Source organism: Oncorhynchus mykiss, chromosome 13 (assembly GCF_013265735.2).
Source record: "Oncorhynchus mykiss isolate Arlee chromosome 13, USDA_OmykA_1.1, whole genome shotgun sequence".
Lineage (NCBI taxonomy): Eukaryota > Metazoa > Chordata > Actinopteri > Salmoniformes > Salmonidae > Oncorhynchus > Oncorhynchus mykiss.
Genome location: NC_048577.1, coordinates 41,508,261 through 41,530,515, shown reverse-complemented (window position 1 = coordinate 41,530,515; position 22,255 = coordinate 41,508,261). Strand labels below are relative to the sequence as shown.

Below are 22,255 nucleotides of genomic sequence, written 5' to 3'. Positions count from 1 at the left end.
TTGACCATATTACCAGACAGTAATCAAGATGGGACATCTTCACAAAAACTTAAGTCAATATGATAATTGACCATCCAATGATAAATCAAATCAAAGTTTATTTGTCACGTGCACTGAATACAACAGGTGTACAGTAGTAGACCTTACAGTGAAATACTTACTTACAGGCTCTAACCAATAGTACAAAAAAGGTATTAGGTGAACAATAGGTAGGTGAAGAAATAAAACAACAGTAAAAAGACAGGCTATATACAGTAGCGAGGCTATAAAAGTAGAGAGGCTACATACAGACACCGGTTAGTCAGGCTGATTTAGGTAGTATGTACATGTAGACCATCCAATGTTATACCTAGGAGTTTAGTCCCTCTGTAACTTTCTCCCTCATCATTACCCGCAATCAAGGTAGCACCCACATTAATGTAGAGGTGTTTAGAAACATTATATTCTTATTTACAATAAAAGTGATTCCAAAAAGACACAGTAGATGATTTACCATTCATTTCTATAGGTCACAAAATGATCTGAAACACAACTTAAACGAACTGCAAATGCATCCAAAAAGTTTGTCGTAACAAGCTTGATGTAGTCATTGTGTGCTAGGGACATGGGACCAAATACTAAACTTTTGACTATTTTATTTATAAGAATCTCTAGGGGTGTCAATCATTTTGACCACTACCCTTTTGAGAGAGAAAAAATATGACTTGTTAAATAACATCTCTTTCTCTGAGGAATTGTATTATTAGTATAAAATAATAATTTCCCATTTTTTTGCACATACAATATAGCTCAGTATTTGAATTCTTTAGTTAATAAAGTCAATATTGCTTATCTTTGTCAATCTTTAGCAATAACTTTGAACCCCACTTGAAATGTTTTTCTCAGGTTATTCTTAAACAAACAGAATAAATTATGCTTTATTGGTGTACAGGTATCTTCTAAATTATTTACAGTGATATATTAAAATCCACGGTGGCATGTCTGTGATTTTTCCTCCTAAAAATTGTGAAAGAATCCAGCCACCCATATCATAGACTGTTCTCTCTGCTACCGCACGGCAAGCGGTACCAGAGCTCCAAGTCTAGATCCAAAAGGCTCCTTAAAAGCTTCTATCCCCAAGCCATAAGACTCCTGAACATCTAATCAAAATGGCCACCCGGACTATTTACATTGACCTCCCTTTGTTTTTACACTGCTGCTACTCGCTGCTTATTATCTATGCATAGTCACTTTACCCCCTACCTACATGTACTTTTTTACCTCAATTAACCTGTACCCTGCACATTGACTCAGTACCGGGAATCCCTATATATAGCCTCGTTATTGTTATTTTATTGTGTTACGTTTTTGAATATTTTCTTATTTTCTTACTTTAAAAAAAAACTCTGCATTGCTGGTTAAGGGCTTGTAAGTAAGCGTTTCACCTGTTGTATTCGGTGCATGTGACAAATACAATTTGATTTGAACCCGAGTCGTTTTGAAAATTAATAATAGTAAGATTTCATAATGCATTATTTGTGTTTTTCTGGGGGGGACCAAAATGCATTATTTGCGTTTTATAATATATTCTTGTTCAAGTTGATATGACAAATCTATTTGAACACACATATCACTAGAAAGCTAACTCCTGAATAGGTAACCAAAAGTAAAGTCAGAATTATGGGCAGAAGCCAGTGTGGTCAATCTCCCCTTATCATTCAGACATTAACAAAGCAGCAGCAACAACACGTGGCAACACTTCAAGAAGCATAAACAAAGACAAAAGCAAAACATGAAACTAGTTATATCATCTCACTTATATCATCTGACTGTTGTGAATATTGAGCTGCATTTTCATGGTTTTTAGGCCTATGAGATGCCATCCTTACACTGAATGTGAACCTAAGGTAAGCGATCATATCCTGATCGTTGGAAGCACCATTGGGGAAGAATGGAAGCTGCTCACGACTGTTGGTCACTGGTAACATCAGTGCTGCTCTAGCTGCTGCTGCTACCACTACTGTTGTCCTCTTCACTCTCCTCTCTGATGTCATCCATGATGAGGTCGTACAGGTTCTCCAGGCTTCCTTGGCTCAGGCAGGTGTTGACGGTGGAGCCGGAGCTGATGTGGACGGAGCTGGGATTGACCACACGAGGCTTCCTGTTCCTCTGGCGACTGCGGGGGTGGACACACTCTGTCCCAGGAACATGGGGCTCTGGCATGGAAGTACAAGGCCAGTTAGTTGGCTGGAGCCAGCAGCCAGACAGACAAGTAAAAGGACGCCATCTGGGGGTACATGTTTGTAGTAACACACTCTACAAACCACAGTACATTGCACTGTACAGCAATCCTGTGTGTGTGTGTGTGTGTGTGTGTGTGTGTGTGGTTTAACCTTGTCTGTTGTAACAGTCCTCAGCGAGGCAGCTGTGTGGGATAGGTTTTCTGGGTCCTGCTCCTCCGACCCCTCCCTTGCGTGGAGGAAGAATCTCTGTTGGGATCACCAGAGTTCGGCAGGAGTAGCAGGGGGAGCCCAAATCCATCCTCCCAAAGCCCCTGATGGACAAATCAAACCAAGTGCATAGAGATTAAATCACATGTATAATGTCTTATAATCACACATGTACAGGACGCTCCAGTTTTTACCTGAAGGAGCGTGTGCATTTGGTGCAGCAGAACTCTCCAATACCCCACATTTTGTCATAAGGGACAGGGTCATATTTCTTCTTGCACAGGTGACAGCGAGATACCTAGGAGAGATGACAGTCAGTGGAGTCCCCAGTTAGTAGATGAACTGGCCATGTGAAATACACGTTCTAAGACAAAGTAACAAGGTAACAGAAACACAGTTACAGACACAGGCATGGAGAAATACATTTGAACTATTGTGCATCGGTTTGGCATGCACATCAAACAGAGTGTACCAATGTGTGGAGACCACGGTGAATACCAGGTGGGTATGTATGGAAGAGCATTACCCTCTTCCTCTGGGGTACCCGACGCCACCAGTCCTTGTCACAGGTCTGGCAGGCAAACTGGTGCAGGACAGAGGGGGTGAGGTGGCGCTGGGCATTATCAAACATTCTCTTGTTCTTCTCAGTGAGAGGCAGGACCCGCAGACGCTCTCCCAGCTCCTGAAGACTCAACACACACGAGCCACACACATAAAGGCAGGTACGCACTCATGCGCACACACACCTTTCAGTTAGCCATCCACTTAACCCTTAATCTCTTTCCCCACCAGTAAAGTCGGAAAATAGCCCGTGGATGACTGACCTTGATATCATTATCGTGTTCAGGCTGTCTGCTACCTCGGGGCTGTAGGGAAGACAAATGTAAGTCATAGAATTAGAAATAGTCAAGGCAACCAATTTACCAACCTGATCATCAGATTGGATATAGGACCAATGTAATATGATAGGAGTTTTATTCCCTCTTTCAGCCCTTGAACAGTGTTGTTATAATAGCTCACAAATCTATTCCCAATGTGTTATTACCCATTACCAATATGGTTATGGAATATGGAACTTCAAAATCAACAGAGATTATGCTGACATGCCTGATATCCAGATGTCTTCTGATGAACATCGATTCTTTCACCCAATGAAAGAGGGACTAACTGACACTGTGACTGTGTTGTACCTGTTGCGCAGGAGGGACCTGAGGTTCCCTGTCCTCAGCTGTGAGTCTCTGCACCACATTCTGAAAGAGAGAGAGAGAGAGGGGTGGGTCAAGGGTCAGGGTACAACTGAACTATCATGTTTATGACCACAAAGATCACATGTTCAAAGAAGTACAGACCCGCCTGGATACACCCCTAAGCCAAAGAGACACACCACAAAGCGACAGGGAATAGTATGGCATTTATTAATGTAACCTTGACAGCCTGATCCGTCTGTAAGCATTTTCTGTCCTCCTCATCCAGCTCTGCACGGCAAGAGTAGAGAAAGAGGAAGAGTCAGAGATTAGATTGTCAATATGGCCAACCCTTTAACGCAAATAAAATGGGTCTGGTTGTTAAACCCCCAGAGACCATGTCTGAATAGAGAGGTTAAAGAGGCCATCAGCAGCTGAAACAATAACAGTCTTCCTCGCCCCTGGCTCTGTAAAAAATGTAGGGATGGTGCTGGAGAAATGTAGGCACTTTAAAATGTATACGCAGAGCTATGGATGCAAGGACTGACCATCCATGATATAAAAATGATAGTTTTAACCATGTTTTGAGGATATATAGCGTTTGTTTTTTTCATTGACTTTGCTTACAAACAATGGAGTAAAACAAGCTTATATTTTGGGTTCTGATGGGTTTCGACAGTTGAACTAAGCTCACGAGGCATTTGTAAGTTATATTCTTCAAGAATCAATGGGTACATATCATAAATGCATAAGTCCAACAAACGGATGTAGCAACTGCAGATTGCCCCTTTAAAGGATAGTTTCCAGGACAGATTAATCCTAGTTCTGTTCCTGGACTAAGGGGCACATTTAACGGAGAATCCCCATTGAACAAGCTTTTTAGTACAGGACCCGGTGTCTTGGAAACCTCTCCATAGGGATTTCCTATGGTGGTATGACTGGGGTTTGCATTTACTGTGAAACATTTCTTTACCGTTGCCTTTCTTCAGTATAACTGCCCAGGTGACCATTTGATGGTTGTTGGCATAGCGTCTCATCAGTAAGGTTGCCTTTTCCACCGCTATCTTTCCATGGAATGTCTCCCTGAACCGCCTGACACTTTTCTCCAGCTGAGTTAACAGACAAATAATAAAAGGACAATAAGAATCTAAAATAAACAGGCTGGTCTCAATCATGTTGTAAATAAAATAGAAGATTGGGCACATTCAACAGGAAGATCGACAGAACATTGCAACAAATGCAAATGGAGCCTAAGGGCATGGTTTATTCAAAAACAGATCACAACACAGCGCACAATGAAACACACACTGCTCTTGCCCTGTCCTCTCTAACCACGTAGGCCTACTTATAAAGTGTAATAACTCAATAGTGTTTGATGACGTTATTTAGGTTTAGTCTAAACGTATGAGAAATGTGATTAAAAAAACATCATTCTTATCCAACGTTAAAAGTTTCACATCGACCATAACACAAATTGAACATTGGATCCGTAGGACTACAATACAAACAAGAAAGGCGCATACAAATTGACCATATAAAACAGTGTTATTGGCCAAATAAAACTAAGTTTACCGTATCCTACCTCAAATTCATCTTGCAGAGAACTCATTTTGTTATCGTCTAGGCTTTTTCTATCCTTGTATGTCGTTCTTTGGCAACATATTTTGCAACAATCGATCTATTTCCATGTAGCGCTGCAGTTGCAGTGTTGACTAACGTTAACAACTTTCACTTCGATAAGATGCCGCATTCAAAAGCACTGGGAACTTGGAACAATCCGATGTCAAATCATTACGTCAGGGATCTTTAGGGCGAAAAGTCGGAGCTCGAGAAAGAGGCCTGAGTTCCCGAGTTGAAATTCCGAGTTGGGTGACCGTTCAAATCACATTTTCCCTGTCGGAGCTCGTTTTTTGTGCAAATTCCCATTTGTTTTGAATGCGCTGAAATCGGATTTCGGAGTTCCCAGTTCCGAGTTGTTTTGAACGTATCATCAGACTGGTCATACGCACCACGCGTCCACACACGCCCACGCACGCCACACACCGTAAAAACCAACACACACCAACCAATGAGCACACAACCAGCCCCCGCTACTTCTTCTTTTTCTTATTTGGTATCATGGCGTTTGCACATTTTGTTTGTGCATTTCGCCACCTACTGTGCGGTAGTGTATGTTCAATCACGTTATACAAAAATAAAAAGTGCTAAAAAAAAAATACACTGCTCAAAAAAATAAAGGGAACACTAAAATAACACATCCTAGATCTGAATGAATGAAATATTCTTATTAAATACATTTTTCTTTACATAGTTGAATGTGCTGACAACAAAATCACAAAAATTATCAGTGGAAATCAAATGTATCAACCCATGGAGGTCTGGATTTGGAGTCACACTCAAAATTAAAGTGGAAAACCACACTACAGGCTGATCCAACTTTGATGTAATGTCCCTAAAACAAGTCAAAATGAGGCTCAGTAGTGTGTGTGGCCTCCACGTGCCTGTATGACCTCCCTACAACGCCTGGGCATGCTCCTGATGAGGTGGCAGATGGTCTCCTGAGGGATCTCCTCCCAGACCTGGACTAAAGCATCCGCCAACTCCTGGACAGTCTGTGGTGCAACGTGGCGTTGGTGGATGGAGCGAGACATGATGTCCCAGATGTGCTCAATTGGATTCAGGTCTGGGGAACAGGTGGGCCAGTCCATAGCATCAATGCCTTCCTCTTGCAGGAACTGCTGACACACTCCAGCCACATGAGGTCTAGCATTGTCTTGCATTAGGAGGAACCCAGGGCCAACCGCACCAGCATATGGTCTCACAAGGGGTCTGAGGATCTCATCTCGGTACCTAATGGCAGTCAGGCTACCTCTGGCGAGCACATGGAGGGCTGTGCGGCCCCCCAAAGAAATGCCACCCCACACCATGACTGACCCACCGACAAACCGGTCATGCTGGAGGATGTTGCAGGCAGCAGAACGTTCTCCACGGCGTCTCCAGACTCTGTCACGTCTGTCACATGTGCTCAGTGTGAACCTGCTTTCTTCTGTGAAGAGCACAGGGCGCCAGTGGCAAATTTTCCAATCTTGGTGTTCTCTGGCAAATGCCAAACGTCCTGCATGGTGTTGGGCTGTAAGCACAACCCCCACCTGTGGACGTCGGGCCCTCATACCACCCTCATGGAGTCTGTTTCTGACCATTTGAGCAGACACATGCACATTTGTGGCCTGCTGGAGGTCATTTTGCAGGGCTCTGGCAGTGCTCCTCCTGCTCCTCCTTGCACAAAGGCGGAGTAAGCGGTCCTGCTGCTGGGTTGTTGCCCTCCTACCGCCTCCTCCACGTCTCCTGATGTACTGTCTCCTGGTAGCGCCTCCATGCTCTGGACACTACGCTGACAGACACAGCAAACCTTCTTGCCACAGCTCGCATTGATGTGCCATCCTGGATGAGCTGCTCTACCCGAGCCACTTCTGTGGGTTGTAGACTCCGTCTCATGCTACCACTAGAGTGAACGCACCGCCAGCATTCAAAATGACAAAAACATCAGCCAGGAAGCATAGGTACTGAGAAGTGGTCTGTGGTCACCACCTGCAGAACCACTCCTTTCTTGGGGGTGTCTTGCTAATTGCCTATAATTTCCACCTGTTGTCTATTCCATTTGCACAACAGCATGTGAAATTGATTGTCAATCAGTGTTGCTTCCCAAGTGGACAGTTTGATTTCACAGAAGTGTGATTGACTTGGAGTTACATTGTGTTGTTTAAGTGTTCCCTTTATTTTAAAGCTCAAACAGGATAACTGATATATCCTAACATGACCTCTGACTCAAAACTCAAAAGGACTGACAGTGACTCCTCTGTTTCACCACGCTCCCCACCAGGTCTGTGTCGCACCAAACGGCGGGCGTCACAAACACCTGGAATCTTCAACTTCAATTGCCCCACCACCACACTTAACGCCACACTTAATGCGATCCCAGAAATCACTCCTTTCAATGTTGACCTGTTCCTAAGAGCAAAGCACGAAACAGATCTTGACCCAAGTTGCGTGACATGGAGCGCCTGCTCCCTCTGGTCAGAAGAAACATAAAACAAAAAGAAAAAGTCCACTTCAGGTTACCTTCACAGATTCTACTGTAACTCCTTTCCCACCCATTCTGAAACCACAAATGAATCTGCCAAAGGGTAAGGGTCCACTTTCTCCAAAAATGTCACTCCTATTGAACTACAGTAGATTATTTTTTATCATGTCCAACGATGTCAAACTCTTCACCACACCTCACTTACCTCGCCCTCATTCACTTCAATTCATCCTCTAGAACTCAGTCTGGCTCATGACTCACTCTGTTTGACACCAATCATCCTCAACACCCCATCTCCATTTTTACCTCCATCTTCCTCAGATTCAAATCCAACTTCTACTTTCCTCATTCTCTTCAACCACCTCTTCCTCTTTTTCCGCCTCCATTCCTCCTTAGAAATCCACATTTCTGTGTCCCTGTCCCAATATTCCTCTTCTTGTTCCATGATTCCTCTTCAGAACCCCTTTCAAGTGAACCGCTCCAACCAGCCCCCTTTGCTTCTTCTTCTTTGGGATTGGATTGGTGGATCGCATCCAACTTTTAAGGTGCATACACCACCACCTACTGTACTGGAGTGTAAGGCCAGTCACAGCCAAACCAAAATGTAATTATCTTCATTAGTCCTGTTCCTCTAAGAAAGGGAAATACTACTTCCCTCCCCTTTACTCCCCCCACTACACCACCAAAAGTCCAACCCCATCCAGCCTTTCTAACCGTTTCACACAATCTCTCCCAATCTACATTACCAGTCAAAAGTTTGGACACACCTACTCAGTCAAGGATTTTTCTTTATTTTTACTATTTTCTACAATGTAGAATAATAGCGAAGACATCAAAACTATTAAATAACACATATGGAATCATGTAGTAACCAAAAAAGTGTTAAACAAATCAAAATACATTTTATATTTTTCAAAGTAGCCATCCTTTGCCTTGATGACAGCTTTGCACACTTGGCATTCTCTCAACCAGCTTCATGATGTAAACTGGAATGCCTTTCAATTAACAGGTGTGCCTTGTTAAAAGTTAATTTGTAAAATGTCTTTCCTTCTTAATGCGTTTGAGCCAATCAGTTGTGTTGTGACATGATAAGGGTGGTATACAGAAGATAGCCCTATTATGGCAAGAACAGCTCAAATAAGGAAAGAGAAATGACAGTCCATCATTACTTTAAGACATGAAGGTCAGTCAATCTGGAAAAGTTTCTTCAAGTGCAGTTGCAAAAACCAACAAGCGATATGATGAAACTGTTTCTTCCGAGGACCGCCACAGGAAAGGAAGACCCAGCGTTACCTTTGCTGCAAGGCATAAGTTCATTAGAGTTACCAGCCTCAGAAATTGCAGCCAAAATAAATGCTTCACGGGGTTCAAGTAACAGACACATCTCAACATCAACTGTTCAGAGGAAACTGCATGAATCAGGTCTTCATGGTCGATTTGCTGCAAAGAAACCACTACTAAAGGACACCAATAAGAAGAAGAGACTTGCTTGGGCCAAGAAACATGAGCAATGGACATTAGGCCGGTAGAAATCTGTCCCTTGGTCTGATGAGCCCAAATGTGAGATTTTTGGTTACTACTGCCATGTCTTTCTGAATCACAGTGTAGGTGAACAGATGATCTCTGAATGTGTGGTTTCCACCGTGAAGCATGGAGGAGGTGGTGTGATAGTGTGGGGGTGCTTTGCTGGTGACACTGTCTGTGATTTATTTAGAATTTAAGGCCTACTTGACCAGCATGGCTACCACAGTATTCTGCTATGATACGCGATCCCATCTGGTTTGCGCTTAGTTTGACTATCATTTGTTTTTCAACAGGACAATGACCCAACCCTCCAGGTTGTGTAGGGGCTATTTGACCAAGAAGAAGAGTGATGGAGTGCTGCAACAGATGACCTGGCCGCCACAATTACCCGACCTCAACACAATTGAGATGATTTGGGATGAATTGGACTGCAGAGTGAAGGAAAAGCAGCCAACAAGTGCTCAGCATATGTGGGAACTCCTTGAGAGAATGCCAAGAGTGTGCAAAGCTGTCATCAAGGCAAAGGGTGGCTACTTTGAAGAATCTAAAATATACAGTGGGGCAAAAAAAAGAAAAGTAACAGTATTTAGTCAGCCACCAATTGTGCAAGTTCTCACACTTAAAAAGATGAGAGAGGCCTGTAATTTTCATCATAGGTACACTTCAACTATGAAAGACAAAATGAGGGAAAAAAATCCAGAAAATCACATTGTAGGATTTTTAATGAATTTATTTGCAAATTATGGTGGAAAATAACAAAAGTTTATCTGGATACTTTGTTATATACCCTTTGTTGGCAATGACAGAGGTCAAACGTTTTCTGTAAGTCTTCACAAGGTTTTCACACACTGTTGCTGGTATTTTGGCAAATTCCTCCATGCAGATCTCCTCTAGAGCAGTGATGTTTTGGGGCTGTTGCAGGGCAATACGGACTTTCAACTCCCTCCAAAGATTTTCTATGGGGTTGAGATCTGGAGACTGGCTAGGCCACTCCAGGACCTTGAAATGCTTCTTACAAAGCCACTCCATCGTTGCCCGGGCGGTGTGTTTGGGATCATTGTCATGCTGAAAGACCAAACCACGTTTCATCTTCAATGCCCTTGCTGATGGAAGGAGTTTTTCACTCCAAATTTCACAATACATGACCCCATTCATTCTTTCCTTTACACGGATCAGTCGTCCTGGTCCCTTTGCAGAAAAACAGCCCCAATGCTTCACAGTAGGTATGGTGTTCTTTGGATGCAACTCAGCATTCTTTGTCCTCCAAACACGACGAGTTGAGTTTTTACCAAAAAAGCTCTATTTTGGTTTCATCTGACCATATGACATTCTCCCAATCTTCTTCTGGATCATCCAAATGCTCTCTAGCAAACTTCAGACGGGCCTGAACATGTACTGGCTTAAGCAGGGGGCCATGTCTGGCACTGCAGGATTTGAGTCCCTGGCGGCGTAGTGTGTTACTGATAGTAGGCTTTGTTACTTTGGTCCCAGCTCTCTGCAGGTTATTCACTAGGTCCCCCAGTGTGGTTCTGGGATTTTTGCTCACCGTTCTTGTGATCATTTTGACCCCACGGGGTGAGATCTTTTGTGGAGCCCCAGATCGAGGGAGATTATCAGTGGTCTTGTATGTCTTCCATTTCCTAATAATTGCTCCTACAGTTGATTTCTTCAAACCAAGCTGCTTACCTATTGCAGATTCAGTATTCCCAGCCTGGTGCAGGTCTACAATTTTGTTTCTGGTGTCCTTTGACAGCTCTTTGGTCTTGGCCATAGTGGAGTTTGGAGTGTGACTGTTTGGGGTTGTGGACAGATGTCTTTTATACTGATAACAAGTTCAAACAGGTACCATTAATACAGGAAACGAGTGGAGGACAGAGGAGCCTCTTAAAGAAGAAGTTACAGGTCTGTGAGAGCCAGAAATCTTGCTTGTTTGTAGGTGACCAAATACTTATTTTCCACCATAATTTGCAAATAAATTCATTAAAAATCCTACAATGTGATTTTCTGGATTTTTTTTCTCATTTTGTCTGTCATAGTTGATGTGTACCTATGATGAAAATTACAGGCCTCTCATCTTTTTAAGTGGGAGAACTTGCACAATTGGTGGCTGACTAAATACTTTTTTGCCCCACTGTATATATAATATAATATTTGTTGAACACTTTTTTGGTTACTTCATGATTCCATAAGGGTTATTTCATCGTTTTGATGTCTATTATTCTACAATGTAAGAAAAACCCTGTAATGAGTAGATGTGTCCAAACTTTTGACTTGTATTGTACGTCATACAATTTACAAAATATCAACACATGCTCTGTTTCGTCCACTAAACACTCATCACACAGATCTGTTTCATGTCTCCCTATCATCCACAACGTGGTATTCAAACCTGTGTGCCCAAACTGTAGTCTGCTCTACACAGCTTCCTTTCTCCCACATCCCATCCTCTTCCTTTACTGACCGGTGCATGCAAAAAAATGTCCTCCCCTTATAACTAGCATCCCACTGACTTTGCAAAAGATCGAGCCCTTTTGCCCGGATCAAGGACTTGACTTCCCTGTGTCCCAGCAGGACTTGAATATCTTCCCCCTCTCTCCTCACAGCACTCTTAGCCACCACATCGGACTTCTCATTACCCTCCACACCCACATGGGCGGGAACCCAGCACAAGCTCACCACCACTCCCATCCTCTCCAATCACATTAACAGCACCATCATCTCCACAAACAAGTCTATCCTTTCCGACCTGCCAGTCTTCACACTACCCAAAACTGCAGCTGAATCAGAGCAGATCACCACTCTGAGTGGTTTCACCTCATCCACCCATCTCAAACCTATAATAATGGTCATCAACTCGTCCGCATATACTGACACATAATAATTTAACTGCTTACATACACTAACATTGAAATCTGAGATATACACCTCTGCCCCCAGCCTACCACTGACTGGATCATTTGAACTATTTGCATATATCATAAAAAAAACTCTACACACCGTCTCACGTCACCAAATTCTCTCCTGCCATCAATCATGTCCACATCTACACTTGGTTAAGGAAACAGCCATGGAGGAACGTTCCCCAATGTATTTGCAGGCCCTCTCCCTCTCTTCCCCAGTCCATACTCTACCACCTTCTGCCCGATTGTCCACCAGTACGCCCTCTGCTTACCCAGTCCTCGCTCCCAGCATTCCCCAGGTGCCATGACCGCAGGATGTCCTTCTGAACTCCCTTTCAACCTCGCCCAGTACACTAATGCAAGTTTGTCCCTCCTTATCCAAGTTTTAATGAGGAAGTGTATGTAAACGTTGGACTGCAACTGTATTTCTATTCTTCCTACACATTCCAATTCCTGTATCTCCAATATTCTGTATGCCAACCCCTCTTTAACGAATGTAGCACAACCCCCACCGTCCCCACCACTCTGTCACATCTAAGCGAACTGAATCACGGAATCACCAGCCCCCTCTCCCAAACCAACGATTTAAAACCTAATGTAAATTGCCGACGAAGAACTACAACTCCCAGTAGAGCAGCCACAGTTTGCAAAATGACATGACCCAGTTAGGTCATCCGGCTAGCGGCTGCTCGGTCGTCGTTATGTGACTGTTCACTTTGCTTTAGCGTTGGTTAGAATAACCTACATGTTTACACGTTGCTCTAAATTGGCAATCTTTACACATATATATATATATATATATATATATATATATATATATATATATATATATATATATATATCTGTATTAGATTACACATATACGTGGGATATATACCTGCACCGTAGCAACTGCGCACTATTTCCCACACTACAGGTTAGTATACCGGTAGACTATAGCCATTTATAACGGCTGTAACTGTAGCCTGCTGTAGCTGTATTAACCTGCACATGGGGCATTTGAGAAAGCAGCACCAAGCAACCTTTTTTTTGTCATTGGAAACAACGCAGCTGGCAACTTCTTCAACTTTGTGTTGCAGCCTTTTAGGCTGACCAGAACTTGCATAACTGTCACTATTACATTATAATTCAGCAATAAGGACAGAGGGGGTGTGGTATATGGCTGTTCTTATTATTTGTGACGCAACGCAGAGTGCCTGCATACAGCCCTTCACCGTGGTATATTGGTCATATATCACAAACCCCCGAGGTGCCTTATTGCTATTATAAACAAGTTGCCAACGTAATTAGATCAGTAAAAATACATGTTTTGTCATTCCCATGGTATATGTCTTATACACCACTGCTGTCAGCCAATCAGCGTTCAGGGCTCGAACCACCCAGTTTATAATATGATGTAATGTATGTGTGTATGCTATGTACTTAAATATTTATATTAGAAATGTATTTAGATTTGTAAAGTGGTGCAGACCCGTTGTCATTAAAAAAATTGCATTTGTAAAGCCCAGCAAAAATACTTAAGTGATTGAAATTAATGTAGGGGGCTGAGGAGAGGCTTTGTTACTGAAATCCACATAGCCATCCATATAATTAACTTTACCCTCTAGAGTGAAATTAAGCAATCAGCAGCAGGCTACTGACATCTGAATGAAGTGGGGCAAGCAGCGACCCCACAGACCCGTTGTACCAATCGGTTTGGTCGTACAGCATAGACGGGTTAGCTGACAACGTCACGAAAACGATGGGCGCGCTTCCATGTGGCGTGTTGTTGTGATTCTGGATGACCAGATTGCTAGCAAAGCTGACAAGAGACTGCCATGTGGGAAATCGAAAGTGGATCGTTTCATCTTGTTCTTTATACCATCTCTTGTTTTGAGGTGTTTTGATTGATTTCATGTCAATGTTAATATGGCTAAAATTCGCTAGCTAGCTAACCAACAACTGTAACGACGTATTTGAGAGACAACAACTGCAAATTGATTTATGTTTTCAACAAATATTGTAAACGAAATATAGTTTACATGTTGTCAACAAAAGCCAACAACGTCAGTTTTGCCCCATAGTTGCGCACGTGTCGGTTTTGTTGCTAAATAGCCAACCCGTCAATGGAGCCAATGCGTTCCCAGTATAGACGCATAGGATTAGCCTTCTAATCTTTGAACAAAGCACCTGCTTCACACACTGGCCGTGACCGCAAGGTTGACTGGTCACTAAGGTCCATGCATTCCAACTGCAAAGGACTCTGGGAGAGTTGCAGAGAATCCAGTTTCAATCAGGAGCAACTGTAGCTGCCGTGAGGTATCCATGGGGACCAGGAGGGTGCTGGTGACAGGCTGTTCCTCTGGGATCGGGATGGCTGTGGCTGTACGACTGGCCAAGGAGAAGGGATTCAAAGGTCAGAGAGGCACTGAACCCTTGATTGTAAAACATTGTGGTTTTCATAAATTAAATTGACAGTTTGACATGCTCAACCCCATCAGTTGAGATGCAATGCAAGTGTTGTTAACTTGCAGTGTGTCTGTGTGAGGCAGTGGTTGCCACCATGAGGGACCTAGAGAAGCGGGAACCCCTGGAGAGAGTGGCTGGGGACACCCTGAACAGATCCCTGGAGATCAGACAGCTGGATGCATGCTGTGAAGACTCCATCAGAGAGTGTGTGGACAGCCTGCAAGACAGACAGGTGGATGTACTCGGTGAATATTAGGCTTCCACGCATGCACGCTCGAACGCACGCACAAATATAACACAAACACACATTGATACTGACTCTTCACGCACACACACACTCACATGCAATAATCATATACACTGCAGCTACTCTGTTTATCAAATGTCCTGATACATTACCCCTAGTCACCTTACCCCTATACATTTCTAACCCTACCACTCTAGTATCCCTGCACATTGTAAATATGGTTTTGGCACTGACCCTGGAACTGACCCAGTATACAACCTACTGACCCTGTATACAGCCTACTGACCCAGGATTTGACCCTGTATACAGCCTACTGACCCTGGAGCTGAACCTGTATACAGTCTACTGACCCTGGAACTGACCCTGTATACAGCCTACTGACCCTGGAACTGACCCTGTATACAGCCTACCGACCTTGGAACTGGCCCTGTATACAGCCTACTGACCCTGTATACAGCCTACTGACCCTGGAACTGACCCTGTATACAGCCTACTGACCCAGGATTTGACCCTGTATACAGCCTATTGACCCTGGAGCTGACCCTGTATACAGCCTACTGACCCTGAAACTGACCCTGTATACAGCCTACTGACCCTGTAACTGACCCTGTATACAGCCTACTGACCCTGGAACTGACCCTATATACAGCCTACTGACCCTGGAACTGACCCTGTATACAACCTACTGACCCTGGAACTGACCTAGTATACAGCCTACTGACCCTGGAACTGACCTTGTATACAGCCTACTGACCCTGGAACTGACCCTGTATACAGCCTACTGACCCTGTATACAGCCTACTGACCCCGGAACTGACCCTGTATACAGCCTACTGACCCTGGAACTGACCTTGTATACAGCCTACTGACCCAGGTTTTGACCCTGTATACAGCCTACTGACCCAGGATTTGACCCTGTATACAGCCTACTGACCCAGGATTTGACCCTGTATACAGCCTATTGACCCTGGAGCTGACCCTGTATACAGCCTACTGACCCTGAAACTGACCCTGTATACAGCCTACTGACCCTGTAACTGACCCTGTATACAGCCTACTGACCCTGGAACTGACCCTGTAAACAGCCTACTGACCCTGGAACTGACCCTGTATACAGCCTACTGACCCTGGAACTGACCCTGTATACAGCCTACTGACCCTGTATACAGCCTACTAACCCTGTATACAGCCTACTGACCCTGTATACAGCCTACTGACCCTGGAACTGACCCTGTATACAGCCTACTGACCCTGTATACAGCCTACTGACCCTGTATACAGCCTACTGACCCTGTATACAGCCTACTGACCCTGGAACTGACCCTGTATACAGCCTACTGACCCTGGAACTGACCCTGTATACAGCCTACTGACCCTGGAACTGACCCTGTATACAGCCTACTGACCCTGTATACAGCCTACTGACCCTGTATACAGCCTACTGACCCTGGAACTGACCCTGTATACAGCCTACTGACCCTGTATACAGCCTACTGACCCTGTATACAGCCTACTGACCCTGTATACAGCCTACTGACCCTGGAACTGACCCTGTATACAGCCTACTGACCCTGGAACTGACCCTGTATACAGCCTACTGACCCTGGAACTGACCCTGTATACAGCCTACTAACCCTGTATACAGCCTACTGACCCTGTATACAGCCTACTGACCCTGGAACTGACCCTGTATACAGCCTACTGACCCTGTATACAGCCTACTGACCCTGTATACAGCCTACTGACCCTGTATACAGCCTACTGACCCTGGAACTGACCCTGTATACAGCCTACTGACCCTGGAACTGACCCTGTATACAGCCTACTGACCCTGGAACTGACCCTGTATACAGCCTACTGACCCTGTATACAGCCTACTGACCCTGTATACAGCCTACTGACCCTGGAACTGACCCTGTATACAGCCTACTGACCCTGTATACAGCCTACTGACCCTGTATACAGCCTACTGACCCTGTATACAGCCTACTGACCCTGGAACTGACCCTGTATACAGCCTACTGACCCTGGAACTGACCCTGTATACAGCCTACTGACCCTGGAACTGACCCTGTATACAGCCTACTGACCCTGGAACTGACCCTGTATACAGCCTACTGACCCTGGAACTGACCCTGTATACAGCCTACTGACCCTGGAACTGACCCTGTATACAGCCTACTGACCCTGGAACTGACCCTGTATACAGCCTACTGACTTTCTTGTGTTCTTCTTATTTCTATTTTTTGTGCATTTTTGTTCTACTTGACTTAAAACTTGAACCACACTCCAATATAAACTCACTTGTACTGTACACAGTACACCATAACACATTGTCATCCATAATGAGTGAACAGGGTGTGACATGGCAGTATCTGTCTCCCTCAGTGAGTAACGCAGGTGTAGGCATGATTGGGCCGTTGGAGTGTCAAAGTATGTCTGACATGCAGGGGCTCTTTGACACCAACTTCTTTGGCTTGGTGCGGCTGGTGAAGGAGGTCCTGCCTGATATGAAGCGACGTCGAAGCGGACATATTGTGGTGATGAGCAGCATCATGGGAATTCAGGGTGAGTAGTCAGTACATAAATGCAGCTTCAGAAATAAATAAGGTGTTTACTTCCTAAACGTATCCCTATAGAATCGTACATTAAAACAAATGAATGGATTGTATTTGTATTGATAGGGCTACTCTTCAATGATGTCTACTCTGCTTCAAAGTTTGCTGTGGAGGGGTTCTGTGAGAGTCTAGCAGTGCAAGCCATGAAGTTCAGTGTGAAGTGAGTCTACATTTAAGGAGATCCAGCCACATCATTTCAGATGAGTCACACATCAGTAACTAAACCAACACTCGGCAGTAATAAGACTTTGCCCTAATGCCCCGACAGTGAACCCGCAGGTTATGTTTTCATGTAGATGATTAGCCTGAGATAGGGAATAGCTGATCGCACATGCATGTGCAAGCAGGAGGATTCCCTCAGTTAAACAGTGGTCTTTTATCTCTCCCTGCTCTGTCAACCTGTCCTTCTCCCTGCTCTGTCCTTCTCCCTGCTCTGTCCATCTGTCCATCTCCCTGCTCTGTCCACCTGTCCTTCTCTCTGCTCTGTCCATCTGCCCATCTCCCTGCTCTGTCCTTCTCCCTGCTCTGTCCACCTGTCCATCTACCTGCTCTGTCCATCTGTCCATCTCCCTGCTCTGTCCACCTGTCCATCTACCTGCTCTGTCCATCTGTCCATCTCCCTGCTCTGTCCATCTGTCCATCTCCCTGCTCTGTCCACCTGTCCTTCTCTCTGCTCTGTCCACCTGTCCATCTCCCTGCTCTGTCCTTCTCCCTGCTCTGTCCACCTGTCCATCTACCTGCTCTGTCCATCTGTCCATCTCCCTGCTCTGTCCATATGTCCTTCTCCCCGCTCTGTCCATCTGTCCTTCTCCCTGCTCTGTCCATCTGTCCTTCTCCCTGCTCTGTCCTTCTCCCCGCTCTGTCATCTGTCCTTCTCCCTGCTCTGTCCATCTGTTCTTCTCCCTGCTCTGTCCATCTGTCCTTCTCCCCGCTCTGGCCATCTGTCCTTCTCCCTGCTCTGTCCATCTGTCCATCTCCCTGCTCTGTCCACCTGTCCTTCTCTCTGCTCTGTCCATCTGCCCATCTCCCTGCTCTGTCCTTCTCCCTGCTCTGTCCACCTGTCCATCTACCTGCTCTGTCCATCTGTCCATCTCCCTGCTCTGTCCACCTGTCCATCTACCTGCTCTGTCCATCTGTCCATCTCCCTGCTCTGTCCATCTGTCCATCTCCCTGCTCTGTCCACCTGTCCTTCTCTCTGCTCTGTCCACCTGTCCATCTCCCTGCTCTGTCCTTCTCCCTGCTCTGTCCACCTGTCCATCTACCTGCTCTGTCCATCTGTCCATCTCCCTGCTCTGTCCATATGTCCTTCTCCCCGCTCTGTCCATCTGTCCTTCTCCCTGCTCTGTCCATCTGTCCTTCTCCCTGCTCTGTCCTTCTCCCCGCTCTGTCATCTGTCCTTCTCCCTGCTCTGTCCATCTGTTCTTCTCCCTGCTCTGTCCATCTGTCCTTCTCCCCGCTCTGGCCATCTGTCCTTCTCCCTGCTCTGTCCACCTGTCCATCTCCCTGCTCTGTCTATCTGTCCTTCTCCCCGCTCTGTCCATCTGTCCTTTTCCCCGCTCTGTCCATCTGTCCTTCTCCCCGCTCTGTCCACCTGGGTTTCTCCCTGCTCTGTCCTTCTCCCTGCTCTGTCCATCTGTCCTTCTCCCCGCTCTGTCCATCTGTCCCTCTCCCTGCTCTGTCCATCTGTCCTTCTCCCTGCTCTGTCCATCTGTCATTCTCCCTGCTCTGTCCATCTGTCCTTCTCCCTGCTCTGTCCATCTGTCCTTCTCCCCGCTCTGTCCATCTGTCCCTCTCCCCGCTCTGTCCATCTGTCCTTCTCCCCGCTCTGTCCATCTGTCCTTCTCCCTGCTCTGTCCATCTGTCCTTCTCCCTGCTCTGTCCCTCTCCCTGCTCTGTCCATCTGTCCCTCTCCCTGCTCTGTCCATCTGTCCTTCTCCCTGCTCTGTCCATCTGTCCTTCTCCCTGCTCTGTCCTTCTCCCTGCTCTGTCCCTCTCCCTGCTCTGTCCATCTGTCCTTCTCCCCGCTCTGTCCATCTGTACTTCTCTCCGCTCTGTCCATCTGTCCTTCCACTCTGAGGATGACTCTAGTGGAGCCTGGTCCGGTGGGGACAGAGTTTGAGAGGAAGGTGTACGAGGACGCTGAGAAGATGGACCTCGCGGGCGTAGACGAGGAGACTGCTAGGATCTTCCGTGAGATCTACCTGCCCTACTCTAGGAAGGTGTTCAACTCTCTCGCACAGACACCCGAGGAAATAGCAGAGGTAACACTCTGTTATGTCACTATCTTATATTTTGTGACTACTATCCTAGTATTATTTGGTATGCAGTCTCAACATCTCATCCTTTGGTGGCTAAATGTTAAACAGAATATACTAATCGCTCTACTATACTCTCTTGCAGCAAACACTTCAACTGATCACAGCGAAGGAGCCTCCGTTTCGCCACCAGACCAACCGTGTGTACATGCCCATGACTGCCCTGAAGCACGCAGACCCTACCGGTCGTCTACCCCTGGACACCTTTTATAAGCTGTTGTTCAAGCACGACAGTCTATTCACTGCCAGTCTGGGGCTGCTGCGCATGTTGCAGAAGAGGGCAGGGAAGAGCTCCAAATGAGCAGAAGGTTGGAGAGACAGAGTGAATAACCTGGTGAGGAGAGATAGAGCAGAAGGTTGGAGAGACAGAGTGAATAACCTGGTGAGGAGAGATAGAGCAGAAGGTTGGAGAGACAGAGTGAATAACCTGGTGAGGAGAGATAGAGCAGAAGGTTGGAGAGACAGAGTGAATAACCTGGTGAGGATAGATAGGGGGATAGAGAGAGCAGAAGGTTGGAGAGACCGAGTGAATAACCTAGTGGGGAGAGATAGGGGGATAGAGAGAGCAGAAGGTTGGAGAGACCGAGTGAATAACCTAGTGGGGAGAGATAGGGGGATAGAGAGAGCAGAAGGTTGGAGAGACAGAGTGAATAACCTGGTGAGGAGAGATAGGGGGATAGAGAGAGCAGAAGGAGTGAGTCATTGAGTGACTCCACTCTGCAGTGCACAAGCCCCCTTTTCCTTTCTGCTAGTCATGTTTGTGTATAGAAACAACAAAAGATTACTGTTGAGACCTTCCTGATAGATCCTTAGTAAAAGATGCACGCCTCAGACCAACACGCTTCCTTGTGAACATTCTCTAACCACTCCTTAAACTATCAATGACTGTGCTCAACAAAGATGAGACTGAGATGAGACAAGTTAAGGACTGATGTTTGTGGGCCTCTAATCAAACCCGGTAACCTAGCCGTACGAACTAAGGGCTCAGTGTGTCTCAGACCAATCGGGACTCCTTCAACTGTTCCTCCAGCTTTTAGAGGATATTAGTGTGTTACTACTGTATTTTAACAGTGTAATGAAGGTTTACGGTAAGACTGGCAACACTTCAATAAAATGAGACAAAAAGCTTTTTTCCCTTCAATTTATTAGCTTTAAAATGTTTAAACTTCAGTGGCTTTCCAAATATTTTCATAATTTGAAAGGTAATATTTTTATGTGAAGTGTGAGTGTGAGGGGTTGTGAACTTATTCCACTGGCCTTATCTTCATTTCAATGGCTTTTAAAGAGTATTTATAACCTTTCCAATTCACCCAGTTGATACCAATACCATAGATTGAGTCGCCCCACAGATATACCCCGTTGGGATTGACACTGTGGCATTCTCCATACCACCATCCTCCTAGATATGATTTAGCACAGTTTGAAACGTAAGTGTCCTGGTCTTTATCGAAGGTGGAGAACTTCTGCCCATTGTGTTCATCCATAGATTTTCCTGAAATGCAGAAGGGATTGTTCCACATTTCCATTTACAGTATAACTTTCTTCAGACTGTATCGACCAAGTAGTCCTTTCAGATTTGTAATACTGTTGTTTCACGGGAAAGGAGAAATTGAAATGTTCTTTAGACTCACCAGCACCTCCATCTTTGAAGCCACTTAAATGCAGCTTGTATCCTTCATGCTCAGAGTCGACAGAGAAGGAGGAGTACTGCACGTGGGCTTTAGCCCCTTCGAAGTCCTCCAGGTCCACCCTCAACTCATACTTCTTCCTCTGAGTGAGGAGATGGATGTTTTCTAGGCCTGAGGGAGAGCACAAGGTGTTGGGGGGAACATAAGACGAGGTGAGTATTAAAGATAGTAATAATACACATGAACAGACATTTAATGCATTTCGTATCTCAGCATAGACACTTCAAATGTGTCCAGTGCGTCATGCTCTTACCTAACCAGTACTCTCCAGAAGCCTGCCCAAACCCACTCCTGTATTGGTCCCATCCACGGTAAAAGTTCACTGTCCCATCCTTTCTCTTCTGGATCACCTGGAATAGAGGGGCATTTTGAGATGTTCCACAGAAATGTGAGATGTTCCACACAAGGGGAATTTTTATCCATCTCTCCAGGTTGATAACATTCTCTACTTCAAATGTTACTTGCGCAAACAACAACATGGATTGAGCCCTGAGGTAGTGGTAGTGAAACACACTGTGATGAAGCTCAAAAGGCTATAAACAAAAGGTCTAGTCACTGTACACACTGTCCATTTCCCCCCCCCCAGGTTGGTCTTCACAGCCCATGTCACAGTAGACCTGGATGGGGGAGGTTGTTCCTGCAGGGTAGATGGTGTACACTCCACTGTGTCCAAAGCCCCTTCTATACACATCAGCACAATCCACTGGCATGATATCGTACGGTAGAGTATTGACTGCCACTGGGAGTAGTAGAATGAGCACATCCAAAGCCTGCAATAAATGTCAACTTTAACTTAAAGACATTATTATTATTATTATAGA

At 45.2% G+C, this 22,255-nt stretch overlaps 3 protein-coding genes and 1 long non-coding RNA gene across 8 annotated transcripts; 1 reads left to right on the top strand and 3 right to left on the bottom strand.

Annotated features, from left to right (window-relative positions):
• Positions 1-766: 766 nt before the first annotated feature.
• On the bottom strand, positions 767-5,645 carry shfl (shiftless antiviral inhibitor of ribosomal frameshifting). The gene is made up of 9 exons (XM_021557922.2): positions 5,196-5,645; positions 4,587-4,722; positions 3,855-3,904; positions 3,620-3,679; positions 3,254-3,295; positions 2,956-3,111; positions 2,624-2,727; positions 2,373-2,533; positions 767-2,195 (listed from the first exon to the last, which is right to left on the bottom strand). The coding sequence occupies exons 1-9, from the start codon at positions 5,220-5,222 to the stop codon at positions 1,978-1,980; spliced, it is 954 nt and encodes a 317-aa protein (XP_021413597.2). The 5' UTR covers positions 5,223-5,645; the 3' UTR covers positions 767-1,977.
• A 7,280-nt stretch (positions 5,646-12,925) lies between these two features.
• On the top strand, positions 12,926-21,138 carry LOC110486379 (retinol dehydrogenase 8). Of its 5 annotated transcripts, none has more exons than XM_036941108.1 (7): positions 12,926-13,034; positions 14,357-14,513; positions 14,632-14,811; positions 17,202-17,381; positions 17,498-17,591; positions 19,509-19,692; positions 19,832-21,138. In XM_036941108.1, exons 2-7 carry the CDS (start codon positions 14,423-14,425, stop codon positions 20,045-20,047), a joined length of 945 nt encoding a protein of 314 aa, XP_036797003.1. In that variant the 5' UTR covers positions 12,926-13,034; positions 14,357-14,422; the 3' UTR covers positions 20,048-21,138. The 5 variants fall into 5 exon arrangements, with proteins under 5 accessions (XP_036797003.1, XP_036797006.1, XP_036797005.1 ...); XM_036941111.1 differs by lacking the exon at positions 12,926-13,034 and having other exon boundaries at positions 13,075-14,513; positions 19,832-20,054; positions 20,199-21,138; XM_036941110.1 differs by lacking the exon at positions 12,926-13,034 and having other exon boundaries at positions 13,075-14,513; positions 19,832-20,054; positions 20,151-21,138.
• On the bottom strand, positions 15,519-16,061 carry LOC118938292. The gene is made up of 3 exons (XR_005035546.1): positions 16,012-16,061; positions 15,600-15,663; positions 15,519-15,547 (listed from the first exon to the last, which is right to left on the bottom strand). It is a non-coding gene; the product is annotated as an uncharacterized LOC118938292 (long non-coding RNA).
• LOC110486381 (microfibril-associated glycoprotein 4) lies at positions 20,872-22,203 on the bottom strand. The gene is given in 5 exon segments (XM_021557923.2): positions 20,872-21,238; positions 21,378-21,545; positions 21,688-21,784; positions 22,000-22,026; positions 22,028-22,203. Coding segments are annotated over 5 exon segments (657 nt in total). The 5' UTR covers positions 22,145-22,203; the 3' UTR covers positions 20,872-20,990.
• Between the last annotated feature and the right edge of the window lie 52 nt (positions 22,204-22,255).